The sequence below is a fragment of the Homalodisca vitripennis genome, chromosome 1, assembly GCF_021130785.1.
Source record: "Homalodisca vitripennis isolate AUS2020 chromosome 1, UT_GWSS_2.1, whole genome shotgun sequence".
Lineage (NCBI taxonomy): Eukaryota > Metazoa > Arthropoda > Insecta > Hemiptera > Cicadellidae > Homalodisca > Homalodisca vitripennis.
In genome coordinates, this window is record NC_060207.1 from 180642292 (window position 1) to 180665002 (window position 22711).

The window sequence follows — 22711 nt, forward strand, 5'->3', positions numbered from 1 at the left end:
TTATGATTTCATTCATTTTAACACCTTATACCATAAATAGATTAATAATAAATAAAAGTTAAACAAATCTTAGATTTTATAAATATCCTTACCGGTGGTTCATCCTGGTGTAATCGACAAATTAGTATTAAACAGTCAGCCTCGAAGATAACAAGATATTTTGCTCGAACTCCTTGTGATTCATTCCTATTGGTCACAATCGTAGTTACCTAATAGAATCGCGTTTTTTATATGATAGAGCTTAATCATTGTATTTAGCTTTTCTAATTTTACGACATTTTTATTTTTTAGGGTGGGGCGAAGATAATGATTACATGTCTTATAATTCTCAAACTCTTTCTCAGCGGTCTTTTAAAACTGGAACACAAATCCCTTTTATACAGATATCGGGAAATTTAAACATTAGTATTTTGATGTTCGTATATTTTATTTTTGGTTGCAAAATGTTTTTCACACATTCTCTACTTTCGGTTTCGAAACTGTTACACTGCTCTGTTTTTTACAAAAGCAGAGATACGTAGAATTCAAAAAGAGAAGCACTACCGGTTAGCATCTCCATTTCCGATTGTTCTTCTAAATGTTTGAAATTACCTTTTTTGGTCAAGTACCCAATAAAATTACTTTTTTGAATTTGAAAAAGTGGCAATTTACATTTATTGAGTGCAGTTTTTAGTTATTTAATTTTTCACAAATTCTGAGCTTGGCACTCTCTAAGTATACCAAAACAATATTTATACATTTTGTATTTTCAAGTTTTATATATTCCATTGTAAATTGTTATGAATTGAAAACTCATTTTTAAGTACTTAATACGTGTTATTTTAAAATATACCACTTTTTGTTTTCTTTTAACATAAAAATACATTGAACCTGATGTATCCCAAGAGTATCTCTGAGAACCAATACTGGGAAACCTACCTCACTAGTGTACTACTACTTAGGTACGATTTAGATGTAATTAATATCTATCTTGCGATTAAACCTGTATATTGTAAAATTAAAGGCTTAGGTATTCTCCCAATTATACCAAGCCAGTAATTTCTAATTTATATTTTGGTGTTTTTTATCCGAAAAAATCTGGACTCCTATCCATTTTTGGGATTTCTTTGAATGTTCCAGATATATGTGTAAACAATATTTTACTTTTTTGTAAAGGTTTTCATTTTTTAACTCCGCAACGGAAAAATTAAAAGAAATTATATTGGAATGGCCTATATAATTCTATTGGCTGATCTTTAGTTAACTTGAAGAGGGAAACCGGTTGCCCGTAAGTTTAAAATCATCCAAGTAATTTAGTTTTAACTATGAGAATGAAATCACCAAGCGGTTCAAAAACCTTTCCTTTTAAGTAAGCCAGGAGGTTACGTTTACTTGTTATAAATGCTATCAGGGATTAGTTAAGTAGTTAATTAATTTTACGGCAGATGAAGAAAGATTACCTTGAGGATGCAACTATTCCTTACAAAATATCATCGAAATAAAAATCTTTGAAATGAATATGTAACCTATTCTAAATGGAACGAAGAACATAATTAATTAACTATGCACTCTAATTTAATACGATTTCGGTATGAAAATAGTCAGAAACCAAATACAGTAAACACAAGTAAAAAGCTTTCTGGTGACTTCTTCCGTGGGCGGTTTCCGATTTCGTTTTCAGCATTAAACAATAAACTGGAATTCCTCTAAAAATCGTGACAGGTAACAATGACAGAAGAGACCACGATAAGATAACCCACTAAAAACTCAAACACTTTCATCTTTACGCCAGAGATCAAATGACAATGGACCAAGAACAGCTAAAAGATAAAGAGTTTCAGACACCAATTAAAACGTTAACATATTTAATTGCACTGGTTAAGGAATAACGACAAGATAAAGAGCTTAAGAAATCCGGACAACCATTAAGGAGCAATTAATATTAAAAACAATCTACCATTTGCATACAACCATTTAATGAATTTGGTGATCGTCAATTAAATTAACTTATTAGTCTATACGTTAGACATTTTTGTAGGCTTTTAGAAAAGATGATAATTTGGGAATGTTGATAATGACTTCGTTTTTTTACCAGAAATTTTCAAACCGTCAAAGGACATGATAAATAAAAAATATGATTTTTCATTCGTACATTAAGATTTTTTAAATTGAATCATTCTTTTTAATTTTCTTAGAATCTAATCATTGAGGAAATCCGATATTTCATATTCTCATGAAGGCTGTGCCATCAGTAACCATGATTAAAAATGTATCTACAACCGATGAATGAATCAATTACAATTATGTTTAATTTAAGATCGTATGCTATATTTGGGTTACACTGTAGATGTTAATTAAAATATATTTTGGATCATATTGAAAGGGTTTAGCGACCTATAAAATAAGTTGTCTTAAAATTTACGTTTTAACTCCTACATTTTATGAGATATCTATTATCTATTTATTTGACATAGTGAAAAATAAAATACTACATTAAGTAAGGAACTAGAGTTAGAACAAAATTTTGTATTAGCTTGCTTGGCCACTACAGAAACAGTACTTTTATAATTAGATACATCGTGTATGTTATATAGATAGTATTTAAATAATGATATATATATATATATATATATATATATATATATATATATATATACTAATGTATATGCCAATCGGATTTTCTTTATATGTTTTAATAGATTTTAGTTGATTATTTTACTTATACAAAATATAAACTTACAATTTACATATGATTTACTTCAATTTCTTTGTTTTTATTAATCAATACATTTTAAAAATACTATTAACATTAGTATATTATATTATATATTGATATGGCACTCCAAAAAAAATACATTAGATCGCTTAGGATTAAACATTAGACTAGTTATTTAGTGTAACTTCAAAAGTTTTATTTCCATTCATTATTTAAAGTTATTAGTAACATTGAAGGCCGTGTATCCTACAACCGCTTGTTAAAGATCAATGGATGTCGTATTCAAGTACTTGCTATTGAACATGATTGATGGTGTGGATATATTCTTGATGACAATATCTGATGGTCAGTATTTTTACAGGTTGTAACCTTAAAATAGCTGTAGGTTGGCTAGTTTACAGGTTGTAAGCTAGCGATGGAAATATTATATCTAAAAATATACATATTTTGGTCAACATTACATTCCAACAAAAAGAACTTACGCTGAACCAATGTAACTCAATTACAAGATAACGTTATGTAAAAAAAATCGAAACGTAATGTTACTCTTTTAGTAACAACCGTGAACACCTGGCGACATGTAACCTTCAACTCCTTTAATCGATCAATCTTTATTTTATTAGACAACAATGTTGTATGTAACATAGTAAAAAATATATATATATATATATATATATATATATATATATATATATATAAAACGTCATAACAGTAAAATTAACTAAATCTATACAATATGATTTGACTAGAGCCGATCACAAAGCCCTCATTCAAGCGAATACATTGGGTAAAGTGAATAAAGCTGAGCAAATGCTCTTTCCTCCAAAAAATGAGTACGTACTCTAGTTTCATGTGAATAAAAAGAACTTGCTCAGTGGAGGCTCGGAGCACTTTCTCATGTTGACGACTAGACAATTGACTTGGAGTATCTACTCACCTTTTTAGGTGAATAAAACTAGGCACTTGCTCCAAAATGTGAGCAGGTACTCCAGAAATTACCGATCTACTCTTTAGTAGATACAACTTTCTCAAGTAAAGACGTTCAATCTTGTAATGGCAGAATTTTTAACCTTTTCGTGCTGTAAAACTTTACAGAGTGCGTCGGGAATCTCTAGAGCAAGACTACCGAGCTCTTTATCGTTTTAATAAAATGAATTTTTGAGTGGATTAGTGATAATTTTCTTGGGGAAAACTTTGAAAGGCGTGGTGGTGCGTTGCCCAATTTGGACAGAATGCGTACTTTTCTTCGATATGTTGGTGATCTTGGGTTTCAGAGTGGTGTTTGCCGAAGATGTTGGTATCGACAGAAATACAGTCACAAAAACCATTTCAGATGTAATGGCAGCTATATTACAGAAGAAAAACGTATGGATAAAATTTTCTTCTACAAGAGAAGAAATGGAAACAAAAAAAGCCAATTGGCAAGAAAAATACAGATTTCCTTCAGCCATTGGAGCTGTTGACTGCACTCAAATACCTATACGCAAGCCTTCTGACCATGGCGATGAATATAGTAAATAGAAAGAGGGTTACCAAGTATAAATGTGCAGGCAACTTGTAATTTTGCTGAAGAGTTCACAAGCGTAGATGCTTCTTGGCCAGGTTCAGTGCATGATGCATGAATTTGGAGAAATTCAGATATGTACAGAATTATGGAATTCAATCAAGCAAATGCACTCCTAATTGGAGATTTCGGGTTACGGGATAGCTCCTTGGCTTATGACGCCCTATGAAAATCCAATAACTGCTAAAGAAAGGGCATACAATCTGTGTCTGGCACAAGAAAGAGTAACAATTGAACGTTGTTTTGGTCAGTTGAAACAACGTTTCCCAATTATGCACAACAAAATTAGGATTAAAATGTTCCATCGATGATTGCTTGTTGCTTTATTCTTAATAATGTAGCAAAAAGACTAAGTGATGAAGACTTTTTACTTTAACATTGAGGAAAGGGCAAAAACAATTAAGTTGGCAGAGAGAATCGTAACGAAAGAGACATCCGCAATAGAGGACAACAGAGAAGAACAGAAATTACTCGGCTGATACATGGAGCTTAACAGCTTAAAAAAGAATGTACTGTGTAAATAAATGTTCTGGTAAAAGAATAAAAAATACCTACCTACTTCCAATTCCTAAAAAAACACACAAAAACAATACCAAAAATATCTAAACTCTGGGGTCGTAATGACCGTGTTTCCGTGCGCACGACTTTCAATAGAGCCAGTCTTACAGCCGTAAAGCCAGTGTCTGGGACAGTCGCTCAAGGGTCTTATGTAGGCACGGCCACAAGCCTTGTTGTAACACACCTAACCTTGGCTTGTGGCCGTGTTGATACGCGGTTGTTACACACTACCTACATAAGACCCTTGAGCGACTGTCCCAGACACTGGCTTTACGGCTGTAAGACTGGCTCTATTGAAAGTCGTACGCACGTAAACACGGTCATTACGACCCCAGAGTTTAGATATTTTTGGTATTATTTTTGTTTTTGTGTGTTTTTTTTAGGAGTTGGAGGTAGATAGGTATTTTTATCCTAGGATCAGGATGAGAATTTATTTTACATTATTATACATTTATTACGGAGTAGTGAACTTCAATCCAATCACAGTAAGTTGTTGAATAAGAAGTTCCAATCATAGCTTGTAGTTCCTCTGTTGAAATTCCGTTTTGCTCAGATGGTGCTGTTGATTGTGGCTGATCGATTTCCTTAGATTCTTCTCGTTTCAAATTGTATATCAACCAATTTTCAGCTTTTTTAAGTACTCAAGCTGCTTAAGTAACACCAAACGTTGTAGCTCAGGCAAGGTCAAATCTTTAGTTTCCTCAGTTTTCAATTAATTTAAGTTTTTTCTTTGCTTGTTTAACGTTTGGTCCTGTTACTTTTAGTTGTTCAGCAGTTGAAAATCTTGCGTTTTTTCCTTGTCGATTCTCAGTTGTTTTGTCCGAGCTAGTTTCAAAGTTGGTGGAATCCGCCGAAGTCAAAAGTCAAAAGAAACACTGTTTTTCATTCTGAGTCTCTTCAGTCCCCGCCAGTAACAGTACCTGAAAACGTAAAGTTCTTTATTACAAGCGTTAGTTCTGAAAAAAATTAACACAAAGTATACCAGTACAACATGAAGAAAAAATGAGAGTTTATTTATCATGCCAACAAGATTAAATAACTTTTATAAAAAGCAAAATTATTTTTTAGAAGTTTTAACTGAACTTACCTTTTAAACGCACAATAGCCGGGTTTGTCGGTGTCACCTTCAATAAAATTAAGTAACTCCTCTTCCCATGGTTTCAAGATAACCTTCTTGTTGCCAGTCTTGTTAGTATCTGCCTTTGACTTCACTCTACTCTTCATATTATTGAATTTTTCCAAATTTGGCTTGAGTCGAGATGCAATCCCAATTCAATATCGATTCGATTTTGAATCTCTTCAATGGCTCTGTTTCTTTTGTTTTTTGATATTTGGTATATTATTCTTTTCCAAAATAACTGGATATATTCCTTCATAATCGAAATAAAAGAAGCCTGGTTTTCAGTTGTGGGTTATTCCCTTGTATCACAAGCAGCCATCACTTGTTTTGTTGTAACTCGTGAGACAACTAAAACAACAATGCGAATGTGGACGCTGAATATTTAGTGTTATCTTCTCGATATCTGGACAAGTTGCAACACGTCTGTCTAGCACAAGATAGGGAAGGAACTGTGAGCACTTGCTCCATTTGCCTGAGCAAGTCCTCCTGGCCCAATATTGACTTTTTATTCACATCGAATCATAGAGCACTTACTCGTGTTAGAAGGAGTTTACTCCTCACTACCTGAGCATCTGCTACGGGGCATGTACTCCAACATTATTCACTTCACCAAATATTCTTTTATCATAAGTTATTGCGTAAGTCTAGTTTTGAAACATGCATGCTTGCATAGCTTTCTGGTGATCTGACATTTGCAGGAAGAACATTAAAGATTTGAAAACAAAGGTTCACAATGCTTTTTGAAGATTATTGTTATGAATACGAACAATAAGTTAACTCTTTTATTTGTTTAATAATTGTTCAAATCATAGAAAATACATGCAGGGAAAACTACATACTTCAATGAAGAAAGAACAATGAAGTCTAGTTTTGAAACATGCATGCTTGCATAGCTTTCTGGTGATCTGACATTTGCAGGAAGAACATTAAAGATTTGAAAACAAAGGTACACAATGCTTTTTGAAGATTATTGTTATGAATACGAACAATAAGTTAACTCTTTTATTTGTTTAATAATTGTTCAAATCATAGAAAATACATGCAGGGAAAACTACATACTTCAATGAAGAAAGGATGTCATATATACCGTCAGGGTTAATTTTTTGAAAAATCATAATTGGGGTGGAGTTATTAGACTCTGAATACTTAAGAAATTAAATAATTTATCGTGGAAAAGAAGTTCAAAGATTTTGCTAATTGTTGACAATTCAAAAATCTGTCTTTAGTTATTATGAGAATACTCGTATTTAAAGCCTTTTTTGAAGATAGGAGTTACTTCTGAATAGTTTATAGCCGATGGAAATTATCCTCGAGAAATTAAATTGTTGATATGACTTTAACAAGGTTCGACAGAGATGACGCTACCTCCTTGATCATCAACGCAAACAGTCATGTAAATCTACTGCATAACTGCTTTTAAAATGAGAAATATCATTAAACACATCTTTCTGAGAGATATCGGAGCGAAGAGGACGCTAGATTGTGAATGGGAGAAGAGGAAGGAAAGTGCAGGCTGTGTACTACTTTTGACTTGGTCGATAAAAAACCTCGTTGCATATTGAAGCGATTTGGAGTGGTTGATGGTTGACTATGTTATTTTTCTTGTCAGTTTTTTTTTGGATGAGCGTGATGTTTTACATCTATTTTATTTTTACAAGAAATCAGATCACCCTCCATTCAGCTTTACACGCGTAACGCCTGTTTCTAATTTGGTTTTCATCAAAAGAGGATTTTGCAAAAACAAATTAATTTCTTGTTTTTACAGACAGCTGGCGACTGATTTGGCCGGGAGTCACGTTGCAGGAGGTATAGGTGCTTAAGATATTCTTTTAGCTTTCAAAGATGGAACAATTTCATTTCTGTCTTTCTGCCTGTCTCTCTGTCTATGAGTATGTTTGACCACTCGATATCTCGAAAACGAACTGAACTGTAGACTTGAAATTTTGCATGAAGCTTTATTTATATATAGATAATAAGGAGATCGAAGATGGAACATGTCACTTCATGGGGTTTGGCTGAGCTTTAGCGAATATTCTTAAATTGGCGCCAAGATTTGACGACCAAAATGGCAATGAAAAAATAGCAGAATAAATACATTTGTAAAACACTGAGTACAAACACTAAATATACAATTTTTAGTTATAGAATCAAAAGATAAATATAAATAATAACGGTGAGGATTTAATATTAAAAGCCGGTGACAAGATTTGATTTTAGGACGATGTTGCGTTGTAGTACCAGCCACAACTAACCAGAGCTTTCAGTAATTTAACACTGTTATGCTAACTTAATGAACAAAAATTTGAATGTATCAAGTGGCAAGATATCTCGAGAAAGACTTCATCTGTAGACTTTAAATTTTGCATGAAATTTCAATTTTTCATAGACAAGGATGAGTTCTTTGATGGTCCATATCCAACCATGGAATTTGACTAAGCGTTATTGAAGCCTATTACTTAGTAGGCTGACTCAATTTTTCTTTTGTCTACCGGGGTCATTTAAAAACGTATTTTATGTATGGTTATTCATCTGTCCACAGGACTTCTCGAAAATGAAATTAGCTATTGATTTGAAATTTTACTTGCAACCTCAGCCTGTTACGCGACACGTGGTATGGCGTACTCCTACCATGTTGTATTATAATTTGTGAACGGTTAATATAGATTTAAAACATGATTGTTCACACTTGGGCACTATTGGCGAGCCAAATTATATATATATATATATATATATATATATATATATATATATATATATATATATATATATATATATATATATATAAAACATTTTTTAATATAATTTTTCTACATAATTTTTAATTTTATATAGAAGCCCTCTAGATTATCTGGAATGGCTGAAGATCTTAAGATGCACATGGACTTCCTTTCAGTACAAATTAAACAATGTTATAATGCTGCTTCCCTCATTAAAAGAATTTGACTATCTTCCTTTTCTATTTGAAGTGATATATTTTTGATTCAATCAAACTGGGTTTGTTCAAGGTTTGTTGACTATCCTTATGTGAAAGAAAAAATCACATCCAGAAATCATATTGACATTTTTATATTATAATAAAACTGAAGCAGTGTCCTTTTACATTGATAATGTTCATATTTTAACTAATATCGCCGTTTTCTCTTCATTATTATATTTCTACGGTTAGCAAGAAATATGATAGAATGCAGGACGTAATAATTTATACATTACGTATAATAAAACAAGTTATTTGTTGGCTGTATACTACTCCTACTCTTGCCGAAACCCATTGTCAACGTTTATTTATGTCCATGTGTTCATTATAAATTTGGGAATTGACCGTCTGTTAAGCTGTCATCGTCATCCTTCCACTTCTCTCTTCTGTCATTAGTTAGTGTCTATTAATATTGTAAGGCCAGCCACAATGGCCCAGTGTTAAATTAAATCGATCAAACGATGTGACGTTTCAATTTTTAAATATAGTCTCAGTTATGCAGCTGTATTGTTAGTCTTCTTTTGTTAAAGGTAAGACATCTTTATAGTTTTTCATTTTTTAGTATTTTAAGACATGTGAACTGTGGTCGTTTGAGGTTATGCAATGAAGTTATTTTAATGTTTTGATACTCAAGAAGGGTTTTGAATCAATAAAACTAAATTAAAATATCCTTATTCATTTTATTTTATACTCGTTATATCCCGTTATAATAGTTTTCAGAAGCCTATATTTTTTCATAGGATCCACGTAGGGTCTTCAGATGTTTCTAATTAGGCTAACTTAATTCCTATTTTCCAAGGGCTCAGAGTAGATATAAAAATAAGGGGCCTAGATTTACATACTTGGTAATGATTAGTAAAACTGAATAGAGCCAACATTATTTTACTCAACTTATGTTAACTTATGTTACTCAACATTATGTAAGTACAAATTATAATGACAAATATTATAGAATCTGAATTATAGGGATCTGAGATGTAGAAGTTTTTATAAGTACAAATTTGTGTAAAGCAAAATGAAACTGGTCCCTACAGAAACATGTGGTTTATTCAATCTTGTTAATGAGTGAATATTAATTAGTAAGGGTAGGATATGTTGATACATGGTTCTATATGGATTAGTAGGATATTAATAATAATACACCTTATTGATTAGTTAAAATTTTACTCTTTCACTTCCTGTCTAAATAAGTGATCTCTTCTTGCCATGTTACGAAGCCTTCGTATCTGCATTTGTGTCAAAAATTCCTTTCAATTGAGCAATATAACCATAATGGTACTTCCAGATACCATCCTTTACATTTAGGCCTACTTCCGGAGATGATTTGATTGCAACGTGATTCGTAATATAGGATGTTTGCTTCACAAGCATTTTTTTTCAGCTCTGTATAAGGTGTCAGTATTCAAATTTAATGTTTGTTATTAGCTTTATTTAAATTGAGTACTATGGTTTAAAATAAGCACATAAGTCCCATCACTTTGCACGTGCAGTAGCCTAATGAAAAAATACAACATGTGCTCTGTGCTAGGATTAGTTTATTTCATCCATACCCCAGTATGGTTTAATACCACTTTAATTAAAAGAAGTTTTCTAAAGACAAACAAAAATCCTATAAATAAAAAATTAAACATCCTAAATCTTGTGTTATATTTGCAGTTTTAATGTCAGGGGCATCTGGACAGTAGTCCTACGATTCATTTGTTTATTTATGAATTAATATAACCATTTTTATACAGTATGTATGATAATTACAGTATTACAACACTATGTCGTAATAAAACAGCATTAATAGATCCTAAAGATTATTTAAATTCAAAAGGATGAAGACTAGTTCAGATTAGTTAATATGTTAATAGTTAGCCTATTCAATATGATATATAATTAAATTCAGTATAGGCCCTAATAGTTATGTAACATTGACAATAGTCATGTTGTTATATTAATATACAAAAAAAATATGAATAAAAGATCAAATAAATAAATCACAGTGCAGTGAAACACTAACTAATAAAATAAGAGACAAACCCATTCTTTAGTTACATTTGACTAGAGTTAGTTTCAATTAAAGAGAGAAGGGTGTAATAGTCAATGCACCCAAATAAAATGTTTTATAACAATATTGAGTATAAATCTTCTCACAGATAATGGGAGTAAATACGAAATCAATTATCAATAGCAGTACTGTCGTGTCGTAGCTCTGTTTGATAGTCGCCAACACGAGAAACACCCCTGAACTACATTCAGTCGTATCAATGTGGATAAGCTAGTAAGGAAGCCAGGATACACTTCAGTAGCCTACTTAGTTGGTTGAATATCAAATCTTGGCACTCAAAGTTTAAAAATAAATATTAAGATTAATTTTAATCTGTCAGAATTTCTATTCTATTTAAATCAAGATCATTTTATTATATTCATGGCTAGTTGGTCAGTAACAATATGTTTTACGTATTTATACTGTATATTATTGTTTACACTGTAAATTGATGCTTTTCGAATCAGTAAAAGGTATCTTGGTCTGTACATTGTAAATAAGATAGTCTAATACTTTATTATTTTTTCATTTAAGAATAAATGTTTCTGATTAAACTATTGAATTCATGTTATTCCTTTCATGAAATATGATTTTAATGTATACACGTGTATACTATAAGTGTATACTGAAATGTATACACTTTATAAATTATGTTAAGTAACCTATTCTGTGTCAAAGAAGTTATTGAGTATCTATAGGAAGTATTTCAAAATGTTTGATAGGTTTGATAATGGGGTAATGCTATTCCAAGTTAGACTAATTTTTTTGATAAAAACTTGTTTTTTTTTTACTTTTTTGATACCGAGACACAGAAAAACTACACACATACAGAAACTCACAAAGAGGAATAAACCTCATAGAACTGTTATATGGAAATGAAGTTTCGTGCCAAATTTAAAGTTTAGCTATGAATCTTTCCCAAGATATCTCACTACATGATACATTTACATTTTTGCTCATTAAGTTATGTTTCATAGCAGTGTTCAAATAATAAAAGTTTCAGTGAGCTAGGAAGCGTACTACAATGCAAGAGTGCGCTGAAATCAAATCTTGTCACTAATTTATAGCATTAACCTCCATTTCTAATGTTTTTTTACCTCTAATAATGCAAATGCCACATGTTGACACCTTGTATGATTGCATTCAGTTTGTTAAAAAATGTATTTATTCTTGTATTACCCATGAAACTAATTTATTCTGGGTTACCCATGAAACTAATGTAAAAATATTCACTAACACTCAGCCAAATCCCATGGAGTGACATGCACCATCATCAAATTCAGTGTTGCTCGTTTAAAAATGAATCTTCATGCAAACTTTCAAGTCTGTAGGTTAGTTTGTCTTCGAGATATCATGGGGACAGAAAGAAGTATTTCCAGTCTCTCGAGTGACAGACTTCGCTAATGACCAGCCAATTATTATTATAATAAATTATAAGCTATTTCATTCAGTTGAGTGTCGTTTTATAAATCCCTGTTTAATGATGAGTGTAGAGCTTGGGAGTTGCCTCATAACTAATATAAGGTGAATGTTTCTTGATTTTGATTATTCAGTTATATTAAATGTATAGTATAATCTGTTGAAACAAATTTTCTACAACAAAAGTTTTAACAGATTGAAGTAATTGGCTTTGCTACAATAGTGTTTCTTAGTTTTATTAGTTTGTTTTAGGAAAAGTCTAAAAAATGGCAGCTGCAGATAGTAACGCAATGAAGAAATGCTATGAAAATTACATTCTTATCGACACAGGAACGAATTTAACGAATAAGAAATTTGGAAGAGACCTCGAATCTGTTGTGAAAAGAGCCACAGATGCAGGCAAGTACATCAAATGAATTGTTTACAATGTTATTTTTCGATCAACGAGTTGAGAGGATTTGTTAGTGAAAAGGGAATACTCATTTTATTGCTACACATTTTGCTACATTCTATATAACATATACCATGTCGTTTCTATTTTCTTTGTTTACATGGTAATAGTTTTTGTTTACCCTTTATATTAACAGTTAACAAATTCAATACTCAATTATATTACAAATGAGCTTCATCTGAAAATTATTTTAATGTGTCTCTCCTATTGAAATAAATTAATGATTGTAGATGTAGTTCATCCATTTTAATAATCCTGAAATTAACTGCTAAATTTGATATATAAATTAATATTGAGAGGAATGATGTAACTAGTAAGAGGTTTGCTATTTGAAATATCAGTCACAGTTTTATTAGCTTGAAACTTTGATCCTTTGTTGCAAGATCACCCTTGTGCTGTTGGCTGTTTTTGATAAGAGAAAAAAAAACTACATAACTAATAAGTTTGCAGTTTATTTATGTTATTGATATGAACATAATTTCTGTATGCGTTTAATTATTGTTAATGCAATCATATATTTTGAGTTGGAGTTACCTAATTTACTTTAAAAAAATGTGGTTCATCATATCATAATACTGTCCTTTAAAAAAAAAACAATGAAATTCCAGTCTTAGTTTTAATTTGTTACTATGATATATACTATTGCACAGGTTTTTGCTAGTCTTGTAAAAATTACAAATTCTAAAGTAATTTTTAATTATTTTAGTTTGTTTTGTAATTTTTGTTCCCAGAATTTAGTTTATTTGTTTTAAATATGCTACTATTTACATACAGGTTTAGTTACAGAAGTAATTCTGATTCCTTATTCTTGATGCTTCTTTGTCTTATGATGTATCAGTGTTGATTTATTCAGTAACTTACATTATTGCTTGTGGATCTTGACATTACACTGTACTAACAAGTTACTTTCAGGTGTTCAAAAAATGGTGGTTAGCGGAAACTCGATCAAATCAAGTAGAGAAGCGTTACGGCTGGCTCACATCTATCCTGGCACTCTTTACTCAACTGCTGGTAAATATATTTTACTCAATTGTTCAAAATACTTTAATTTGGGGAATTCAGGTTTAGGGCAATCCAAATCAACTAATGTATTCAGTTTAGATTAAGATTATAATTTTACAACAACAAATTACGTAATATGAAGTTATTAGTTATAGCACCTTGTGACCAGCGTCTTTTGATTATATAAAGAGTTTAACAGAAAAATCCAAAACTCAAGTTTTGCAAACTGAAATTTCAAAAGTTTGTAGAAAATAGAAAAGTTGTAAATGACTTATAAATAATTTTTACCCTATTAGTGTAAATGGAAACAGTTTTAAAATTAATTTTACTAATTCCCTTAAAAATCACTGCTTTTTAAATTACATGAAAGTTGAAAAAATTTACACTGTAACACAAAAGTACATGTTAAATTTTAGAAGAAACACAATATATTTCAAAAATGTTATCATATGTTAAACATAATTTTCACTACTGTCATTATAATTAATATATGGGAGATTGCAAGTGCATCTTTTGGTGCATTTGTCATTGCATTGTAAAAAGCTGCACCATTTGGTTTATTTATAGACTATGTTCCTTTTTAAGGCCAAAACCATATATCTGAGTCAAAATCTATATATAATATATAAATGTGTATGGACTGATGTAGTTGTGCCAATGTATAATAATGAAAAATTTACATTTAGGAGTAAAGTTTAGAAACTTCTGTATATGATAAAACAAAGCTCACTTTGTCATCTACTATATGTTGGTTTTTACTGATATTATAGAAAACTACTGGTACTTTTCCTTACAAGAGAGAAAACTTTCTCACTTAGCACAATTTGTTTTGGTTATTATAATTTTAGGCTTAATTCAATTGGACCCTATTATTGTTAAAAAATACTTTATGAAGAACAAATCTCACTGTTAGGAATCCGGATTCATTGTAAACACCACCAGTATCAAAATATTTAACTTTGATGATGAGGAAGTATGTGTACTCTGGTAGCTTGGGCTTGGCCCTGACCTTATCAAGATTCATTAAGCCTATTGAACAAATATTTAGTAATAGATATCAGTTGTTTGATGTGTGACAAATGCATGGGAGTCTGGTCTATAAATAAGTACTGCACTTTGGAAATGCTTATCTCATCAAATTGGTAAACAGAATAGTTTGTTTGTCTGAACAAATTACTACATATTTACTATGACTAAATCAATTGTGAGTTTGATTGTGAATTCAATTCAGTCATCTGTTATTTATTTATTTTGTTTTTTGTACGTTTTTCACTTGTCTTGTTTTGTGCTCTCATTTTAAAATAACCAAAGTAACTTTATTGATTTTTAGGTAGTAATTATTGCAAAATCAATGGATTCCAAGTTAATAAAACATTCTTAACTCGGAATTTGGTGGGGTTTTTTTCTAATTGTTTAAAATAGACCTAACTTAAACTTACTGATTGTAGCATCTTGATTTTTTTTCATGAGTAAGCATTTTGAGTCAGGTTACTTTTCCATATTTTAGCGGATAAAAATATTTTTGTACTAAGTGGAGATTGTATCGTGGATGCTTAAATCTCTGGTATAATTTGACCATGTGATATCAGTTTCCCTTCAACCATTTGTTGTTCTTGTAACTCAGCATTAACATAAGAATATCAAAGTTTCATTAGTATTCAAAATTCTATCCAGTAGGTCTCTTTCCAAATCAAATAAAAAGAAGTCAATAGAAACAATAATTCATTGTATTTTGTAATTATTTTCAGTGAACAGTTTTGGATTGTAACAAATATGAGAGATGTTGAATGATGCAAATACTAGATTCTATGAATGTTTAACAATTTTTCTTGAACAGTTCATTGTTTACCTTTAATGCGTGACAAACCTTCTCTTTCATCACCGTAATACACATTTCTCTGTCCACTCATAAACAAACGTCACTTGAGAACAAAACACAAATATCACAATGTTAGCAGCTTAAAATTGATGGACAGTAAAAACTCAATTACTAAATGGACCATTAAAATTTCCCTGGTAGCAAGGCTACTGTAAACAAACAATTATTGGTATTACCTCCCTATCACTGCAATTCCACCCTCATCCCACTACTTGTAATGCTACATTAAAATGGAGATTTTTTTGTGAACAATCTTCATATTGTTTGTGCAGTATGAATGAGTGACATAACTTTACAAGGAATCTGAACCATGGGGTTCATAACTGTGGTTGATTCAAGTGGATTGTTGAAATCAAGCTTCTAAAATAAAATTCATTTCATCATCGACCAAGAGTGACGAGGACACCTTTATAAAGCTGTCATCAAAGGGGCTTGTGCAGATATCAGATGATAGAAAACAGACATCCAATCCTAATGTACCATATCATCAAACAATCTTCAATATTAACATCCAAGTAGGTGTAGTACAGGACATCACCACCAGTTTCTTTACTCTGTTATATAAAAAATATCTGCATATGATATCGAATTCACCTATATCGCTCTTTGCTAAGATTATATAAACACAGTGTGTCACAAATGTTGTAATATGACACATACATTTCTTTATTTTTTTTCACATTTTATAGTATACTAACGTTCCAAAAACTTGGCCTAACTTCTCTTTCATTCTTAATAAAAACTTATTTTTATTGCAAAATAAATCAAGACTATAGAGAAGTGTTGGTAGAAAGTGATTTTCTTGTAAAATAAATTTATATTGTAGCCAAGAAATGGAAGTGACCGATGGCTACAGGAACCACACCAGTCACAACGTTATTGGTGGTGAAGTGGAAAGTCTAAGGCGTTGGTCTTTGGATCTATGCTAGAGATAGCGCAGGTTCAAATATTGTCTGTGATGTGATTGTAGCACTTTTTATCAGTACCATCGACCTTTTACTATATTGACTCTCCTTATTCTGTTTGATAAGATCCTCACACAGACCAGTGGCCCATGAGGATGGGCAGAATAAGGCTTAAAAGGGGAATAAGTATTGTAATTTAAGTGTGTTAAATTTAGTATCCTTCTGTACAAATGTAGCTGACGTTTACAGGAGTACATCCTCACGACGCCAAGTCCTGGACCGAAGAGACCCTGGCAGAACTGAGAGAGTTGGCAGCATGCAGTGAATGTGTGGCAGTGGGCGAGTGTGGCCTAGATTATAACAGGGACTTTTCTCCAGCCGATGTGCAGCAGCAGGTTTTTGAATTACAGGTGAGCTTGTAAACTGTTGCCTGGGTGAAATAAAGTTTGGTTCAGTAATATGACTACCTTTACCTGGAAAGTAATCCGAAACAATTTTTGTAACCCAATCTGTAAGATAGGAAAACTTCAAGATATTTAGGTTTAATTTGTTTCCCTTGCAGTCCATAAAGTTATATGTTAGATAAATTTGCCTTATTGAAATGAAGGTACCTACATTTTCCCACCCTGTCCCATTCTTTAGTTTAAATATGTAAAGCTGGCTTAAACTTGTATAGTGTTGGACTATTTATGATGAACCAGAGTTTTCCACATTTTCCTTATAGTATAGTAGGTGAGTATAAAAAACCTAATCAAAATAATTCTGAGTATTATCTAAAGTAAATATCCAAGACCCAAAGATTATAAGGGCTGGGAGTTAAAATTTTTACTGAAGTAGGTTTGGAAACCCGCATATGTATTTATACCGCATATATAATTTATGTATTGGCACCGTAAATAAATTAGACTGGAAGTGTGATTTAAATGGTGCGAATTTTTATTTCTTTTGTTAATAAAAGATATGTAGAGATACGACTTCTCAGACTAAGAAGGCTACACCCTTTGATTTTGAAAATTGTATGCAAAGATGTGTGAGCAATAACTAGTTTTATAATATATTTCTGAACATTTTATTTATACCAACATGAGAACAAGAGCTGAGCTATGATTTAACAATTTTGATGTTTCTTTGCCAGCAGTAATTTATGTTTGTCAGCTGTTAAACTAAAGCTATTTTAAGCTTGTTGTGATTGTTATTTACCTGGCTAGTGTCCATCACGATTCAGCTAATTGCTCCTAGTGGGAATGTTTTATTTGTTGTAAATAATTATATTTGCCTTTTATTATTATTACAGAAACTCTGACTTTAATCCTTTGTCCACCATAAAGATAGCACATAATTTTTAATTTTTTTTTTGTAAATACAATTTTTATACAAGGAATGGTACATCTCAAATCTTTATTATTTGAAGCTACCGTAGTTAACTTTTTGTGAAAACAACCCAACTTTTCACTATATTACTCGTAGTTTACTATTATTACTTAGCATCATTTATGATTTCAAATTATTTTACTAAGTGTTCAGTTCATCAATGTTGAATTTTTTGTAGTAAATGCAGTGTTGAAAATCCATGTCATCTCAATGATATTGTTTTTGTCCAAAATAAAAAATAAATTATGATTTCCATGTTTAGCATTGCATTTTCTACTAAAATCAGGAAATGTATATTGAATAGTTACAAACTTATTTAGCATTTGAATTTAGAGTTTTTGACATTATTTCTGTTAAATACATTTTTTGGTATTCCTGTTTATGTTTGATTGGAGTTGACATATTAAAGATTATTTTCCATAATAATGGGTTTCTTTATGAAATGAAAAAGGAAGTGTAATTCTTCATGTCATTATAAATTGTCAAGTGCTTTTTCCTGTTCCAAACGTGAATGTGTATCTCAAAATGTTTTGCATTTCTCTGCAGGGAAATAAAATCCTAAACTTACTTAAATTTTAATTTTTTGTAAGAAAAAATTATTATTTTTATAGGTGAGTTATTAGATTTTAAAATAAATTGAAAACAGAAAATAAAGAAAATATTTTCAACAATAACAAAATATATATTTTATTGAGTATACATTTTTTTCGTGAAATACATTCAGTGACAATTTATGAATTACAATAATATGTAATAGTACAGGATTTTGTCACATTATTTTTTTGTAATAAGGAATTGAGTAAAACTGAATGAAGATCAAAAATAGTCTTCCGCCCATCGAACTTTTTTCTGGTGTTTTTTTTTTTTTTTCAATAAGTCTTTTATGATTTTTTTACAATGATGTAGGTATTCCAAATCCCAATATGAGATTATATATGGTGTTGACAAAACAAGTTAATACCTATGGCTAAACAGGATACATGAAGAAAACTGGTGTGCTTCCAGTACTGTCCTAAGCCTGGTGTGGAAAGAGGGTGACGCTACAATGTATTACAAATGCAAAACATTTTCTAGAATGTATTTTGGTATTGCATAAGGAATGGGGGAAAATTTATGTAAGATTTTTGGTACAATTTATTTTCACTGTCACAATATGTTGCAGGTCAAACTGGCTTGTGAACTGAAGAAACCGTTGTTCCTCCATGAGCGGAACGCACACCAAGATCTGATCAAGATCCTCAAGAAATATTCTGATAGTCTTCCACTAATGGTGATTCATTCCTTCACCGGCTCATTAGCTCAAGCTCAAACATATGTTCAGATGGGGATCTATATAGGAATAACAGGTAGTGATACATTATTTTGTATTTGTGAAATCTTTATTTGGGTACGTTCATAGAGTTATTGAGAGGAAGTGAGAAATGGTAAGGTGAATGTAAAAAGTGATTAGATGTAGCAATACTGGTGCCCTAATTATAACCAATACCTTTTCTGCCCCTCTGTTGCTTTTAATATTGAAACGATCAAATATGTTAAATTAACAGTTATCGGCTTCTTTCTACAATCTTGCCTGCAAGTGGGCCATGCATGATCGTTGCAACACCATCCTCAGCATTTAGGTCGCCTGCGTAATTCAACAAGCAGATGCTGGCCACAGTAAATTATTAACAAAATCTGTTCAATTAAACTGGTGTTAAAATTTTTAATAGTGTTTTGGTATTAAAATTAAAGTTTTTAATAGTGTTTTGCAAAATTACACACCCCAAATAATGACTTTAAAAAGCTCTATAACGTGATCATTTCTGAATTTCTTTAACCACCCAGTCAAGAATAAAAGTTAAGATGTTTTTTTATTCATATAATTCAAAAATTACTATGAATTTTACTATGAAAGTTACATTTGTAACTTTAAAAGATAACAATTTTGTTTCAATCGGACCAAAAGAACCCGAAATATGAATTTTATAAATTGTAGTTTCGGTGAAAAGCGCTATAAACCAGTATCATAGAATAAAAGTAGAAGTTATTGATTATAAACTATTTGCTTTATATCTGTTAATGCAAAAGTAAACAGCTAAATTTAAGTGTATCTCCTTTTATTGTAGCTGTACTAGTGGTTAGTTTGTGGTTAATACGTCAATCTATATTTTTTCTGACACGCTTGATGTAATGCGATAGGTTAACCTCTGTAAAGCTCTTACTAAACAGAATAACAGGGAGAGTCAGTGCAGTACAAGATTGACAGTACTGATAAGAAGTATTACAGTTACTGACACAATATTAAACTGCGCTATCTATAACTTAGATTCAAAGTCCAACAATTTACGCCATGCGACTACTTACTTTCTTTTGCTATTCCAGTTTTGTATGAGTTTAAGAAATGTTTATAGCTAAGCCAGTCAAAGAAGGCTTTGCTGTAGTCAAGTAACAATTGCAGTAATAGTCTTAATTTCCTATAATTGCTTGTTAAAACTTATTTGGCTGATAAGAGGTATAGTTGAAACAAGCAAGAAATAATTGTTGCTGGATGGTCTGTAATTGATTTGTTATTGTATGTTGTCATGGCTGTGCATGCTAATGTTATAGCAATTTTTTTTAACTTTAATAGAAAGGTCGGTATTACTGAAATTGGCAGTAGATTTTACATATACTTTTGCTAATTTTATAGCAGTTGGGTTGTCTCAGTAGTAAAACATTTTATTGTGTTAATTAATGGAGCATTAAGTCCTTCTTCTTGGATTTTAGAATCTTTTGTGGAGGCTGTCACATCTGAATGAAATTATAGTTTTCATCGGTTAGATGTGGTATGTTAGTTGTATACTTCTTTATAGGTTTTAATACTTACAATTACAGTATCTAAGCTAGTAGTACTTTCTGTTTAATGACAAAACTTATTTCTCTTCTAATCTTTCACACTGATAGTCCACAACAACTAAGAAGTGTTCTTCCACTGTGTCAAGCCACATGTAACTGTGTTTTTGGTGGTGATATGTGTTTGTGTGTGAGTGAACTGATTATACTTCATTTCCTAAAACTCGTTTTCTTACTACATCACAAAATACTTTAATTTTTTCCCCTCTGGAGGTTAACTTTATCCTGAAGATGGCACAATAGGCAATAATATACAACTGCTAGTAGAATAAAATTCTTTGTTCCTAGACTCAATATGTAACGAGGGATTGCTTTGCTTGCAGGCTACCTTTGTAAGGACAATGCAGAAGATGGGGTGCAGGCCATGTTGGAGGGAGGTCACATCCCGCTAGAAAGTATATTGGTGGAGAGTGACTCACCCTTCATGTACCCTAACGCTCGGGGCTCTAAACTGCCTGCAACTGTCAAGGAGGCACTTACGGAAAGGTAAGGCTAACGGAAAAATTTACTTTTTAAATATGAACTTTGTCAAATTTCATCTTTCTCTTTTTGTTCTAAAATTACTCTGTTAGCCGATATATGACAGCCATTGCAGATGTAAAATACGCTTTTCACATTCTGTTATGTGTGAACAAAGTTGGATGATATCAAATATGTTATGTTTAGGTCTTGAACACAGGTGTTATTGATTAACTGTCTGTCGTCCTAGAAAACAAAAAAAGGAACAACTCTTACACATAAAGTTCTACAAAATAACATATTTCTAAATTCAGCATAGAATTCTCTACAAAGTGTTGTAAAAACTAGATTGGCTTCCTTATATACGTAGTTACGCTACACTACATAATTTAGAAATTAAATTTGTGTTTTCTTAAACAAATATTGAGTATAGTATTTCGCTTGTGAATATATATTCTAAATAAATTTTAACAATTGTTATATAACCAAGCTATGGAAATCAGAACAACTTCCATCACCTGTCACATTATCAAATTTCTTTCAATTTCAAAAACATGAATAAAAGCTAAATAATTTTAATTTAGTTTAAAGATAAATGAGCTTGATGCACTCCAATGATATTCAACATGTACCAAACATGTATAATAAAATAAAATTGTTTTGTTCATTCCGTACAAATTGTTTCAGGTCTCTGTCGTTTCTGCAGCGGTATTGCACATTTCAGCGCAATGAGCCCTGCTGTCTTCCTGCAATTGTTGAGATGATTGCAGCTTTATTGCGAAAGTCTCCAGAGGATGTGGCCCTTCAGACTGCTTTCAATGCTCTCAAAGTTTTTGGCTTGTCATAATGTTGAAGCCTTGACTATACCATAAAACATATCTGTATTGCTCTATATATTTGTTATTGTTTTACATATCAATGAAATATATATTTATGTACTGAATAATCATAATTATTTATCAGGCACCTCTTGTCTACTCTGGTACACGATATTTATTTGGCAGTCTCATGCTATAAAAGTGCCATATTTTCCTAGCACCTCGTATGGTTTCATGTTATATGATTCCCCTTGTAAATTTAGTCTCTGTGGAACTTCATAGCTATTTACTGCAATATTAGACCAACTTGGCTTTGAATCCTTAAATTAAATAGATTTAATTCTTTTTTTCTACGTTCATTATATAAGTTCAAGTGATTCTCATATAAAAAAACTGCTTTTGTCTATGACTCATTTTTATATTTATGTTAAGTATTTATTGCGTTAAATAACTTGTTTTTTATTGCCTAATATGACAAGGCTACTTTTATTGAACAATAATTGTGTATATATTTTTTGTGCAAACTTATACTCTATATTTGCCTTTATTTACTAAACTGTATATACTACATTAATTCCATATCTATTTCTGCG

General features: G+C 31.3%; 1 protein-coding gene across 2 annotated transcripts; it reads left to right on the plus strand.

Annotated features, from left to right (window-relative positions):
* The first annotated feature begins 9265 nt into the window (after window positions 1-9265).
* On the plus strand, window positions 9266-22243 carry LOC124352812 (3'-5' ssDNA/RNA exonuclease TatD). Of its 2 annotated transcripts, none has more exons than XM_046802502.1 (7): window positions 9266-9441; window positions 12615-12761; window positions 13726-13824; window positions 16849-17009; window positions 19133-19316; window positions 21165-21327; window positions 21988-22243. In XM_046802502.1, exons 2-7 carry the CDS (start codon window positions 12629-12631, stop codon window positions 22145-22147), a joined length of 900 nt encoding a protein of 299 aa, XP_046658458.1. In that variant the 5' UTR covers window positions 9266-9441; window positions 12615-12628; the 3' UTR covers window positions 22148-22243. The 2 variants fall into 2 exon arrangements, with proteins under 2 accessions (XP_046658458.1, XP_046658457.1); XM_046802501.1 differs by having other exon boundaries at window positions 9267-9441; window positions 12605-12761.
* Window positions 22244-22711: the final 468 nt, after the last annotated feature.

Coding starts and splice junctions, on each gene's coding strand:
- LOC124352812 (XM_046802502.1), top strand. CDS start 12,629: ATGGCAGCTGCAGATAGTAACGCAATGAAGAAATGCTATGAAAATTAC. Junction 13,825..16,848: donor CACTCTTTACTCAACTGCTG/GTAAATATATTT, acceptor TGACGTTTACAG/GAGTACATCCTCACGACGCC. Junction 19,317..21,164: donor GATCTATATAGGAATAACAG/GTAGTGATACAT, acceptor CTTTGCTTGCAG/GCTACCTTTGTAAGGACAAT.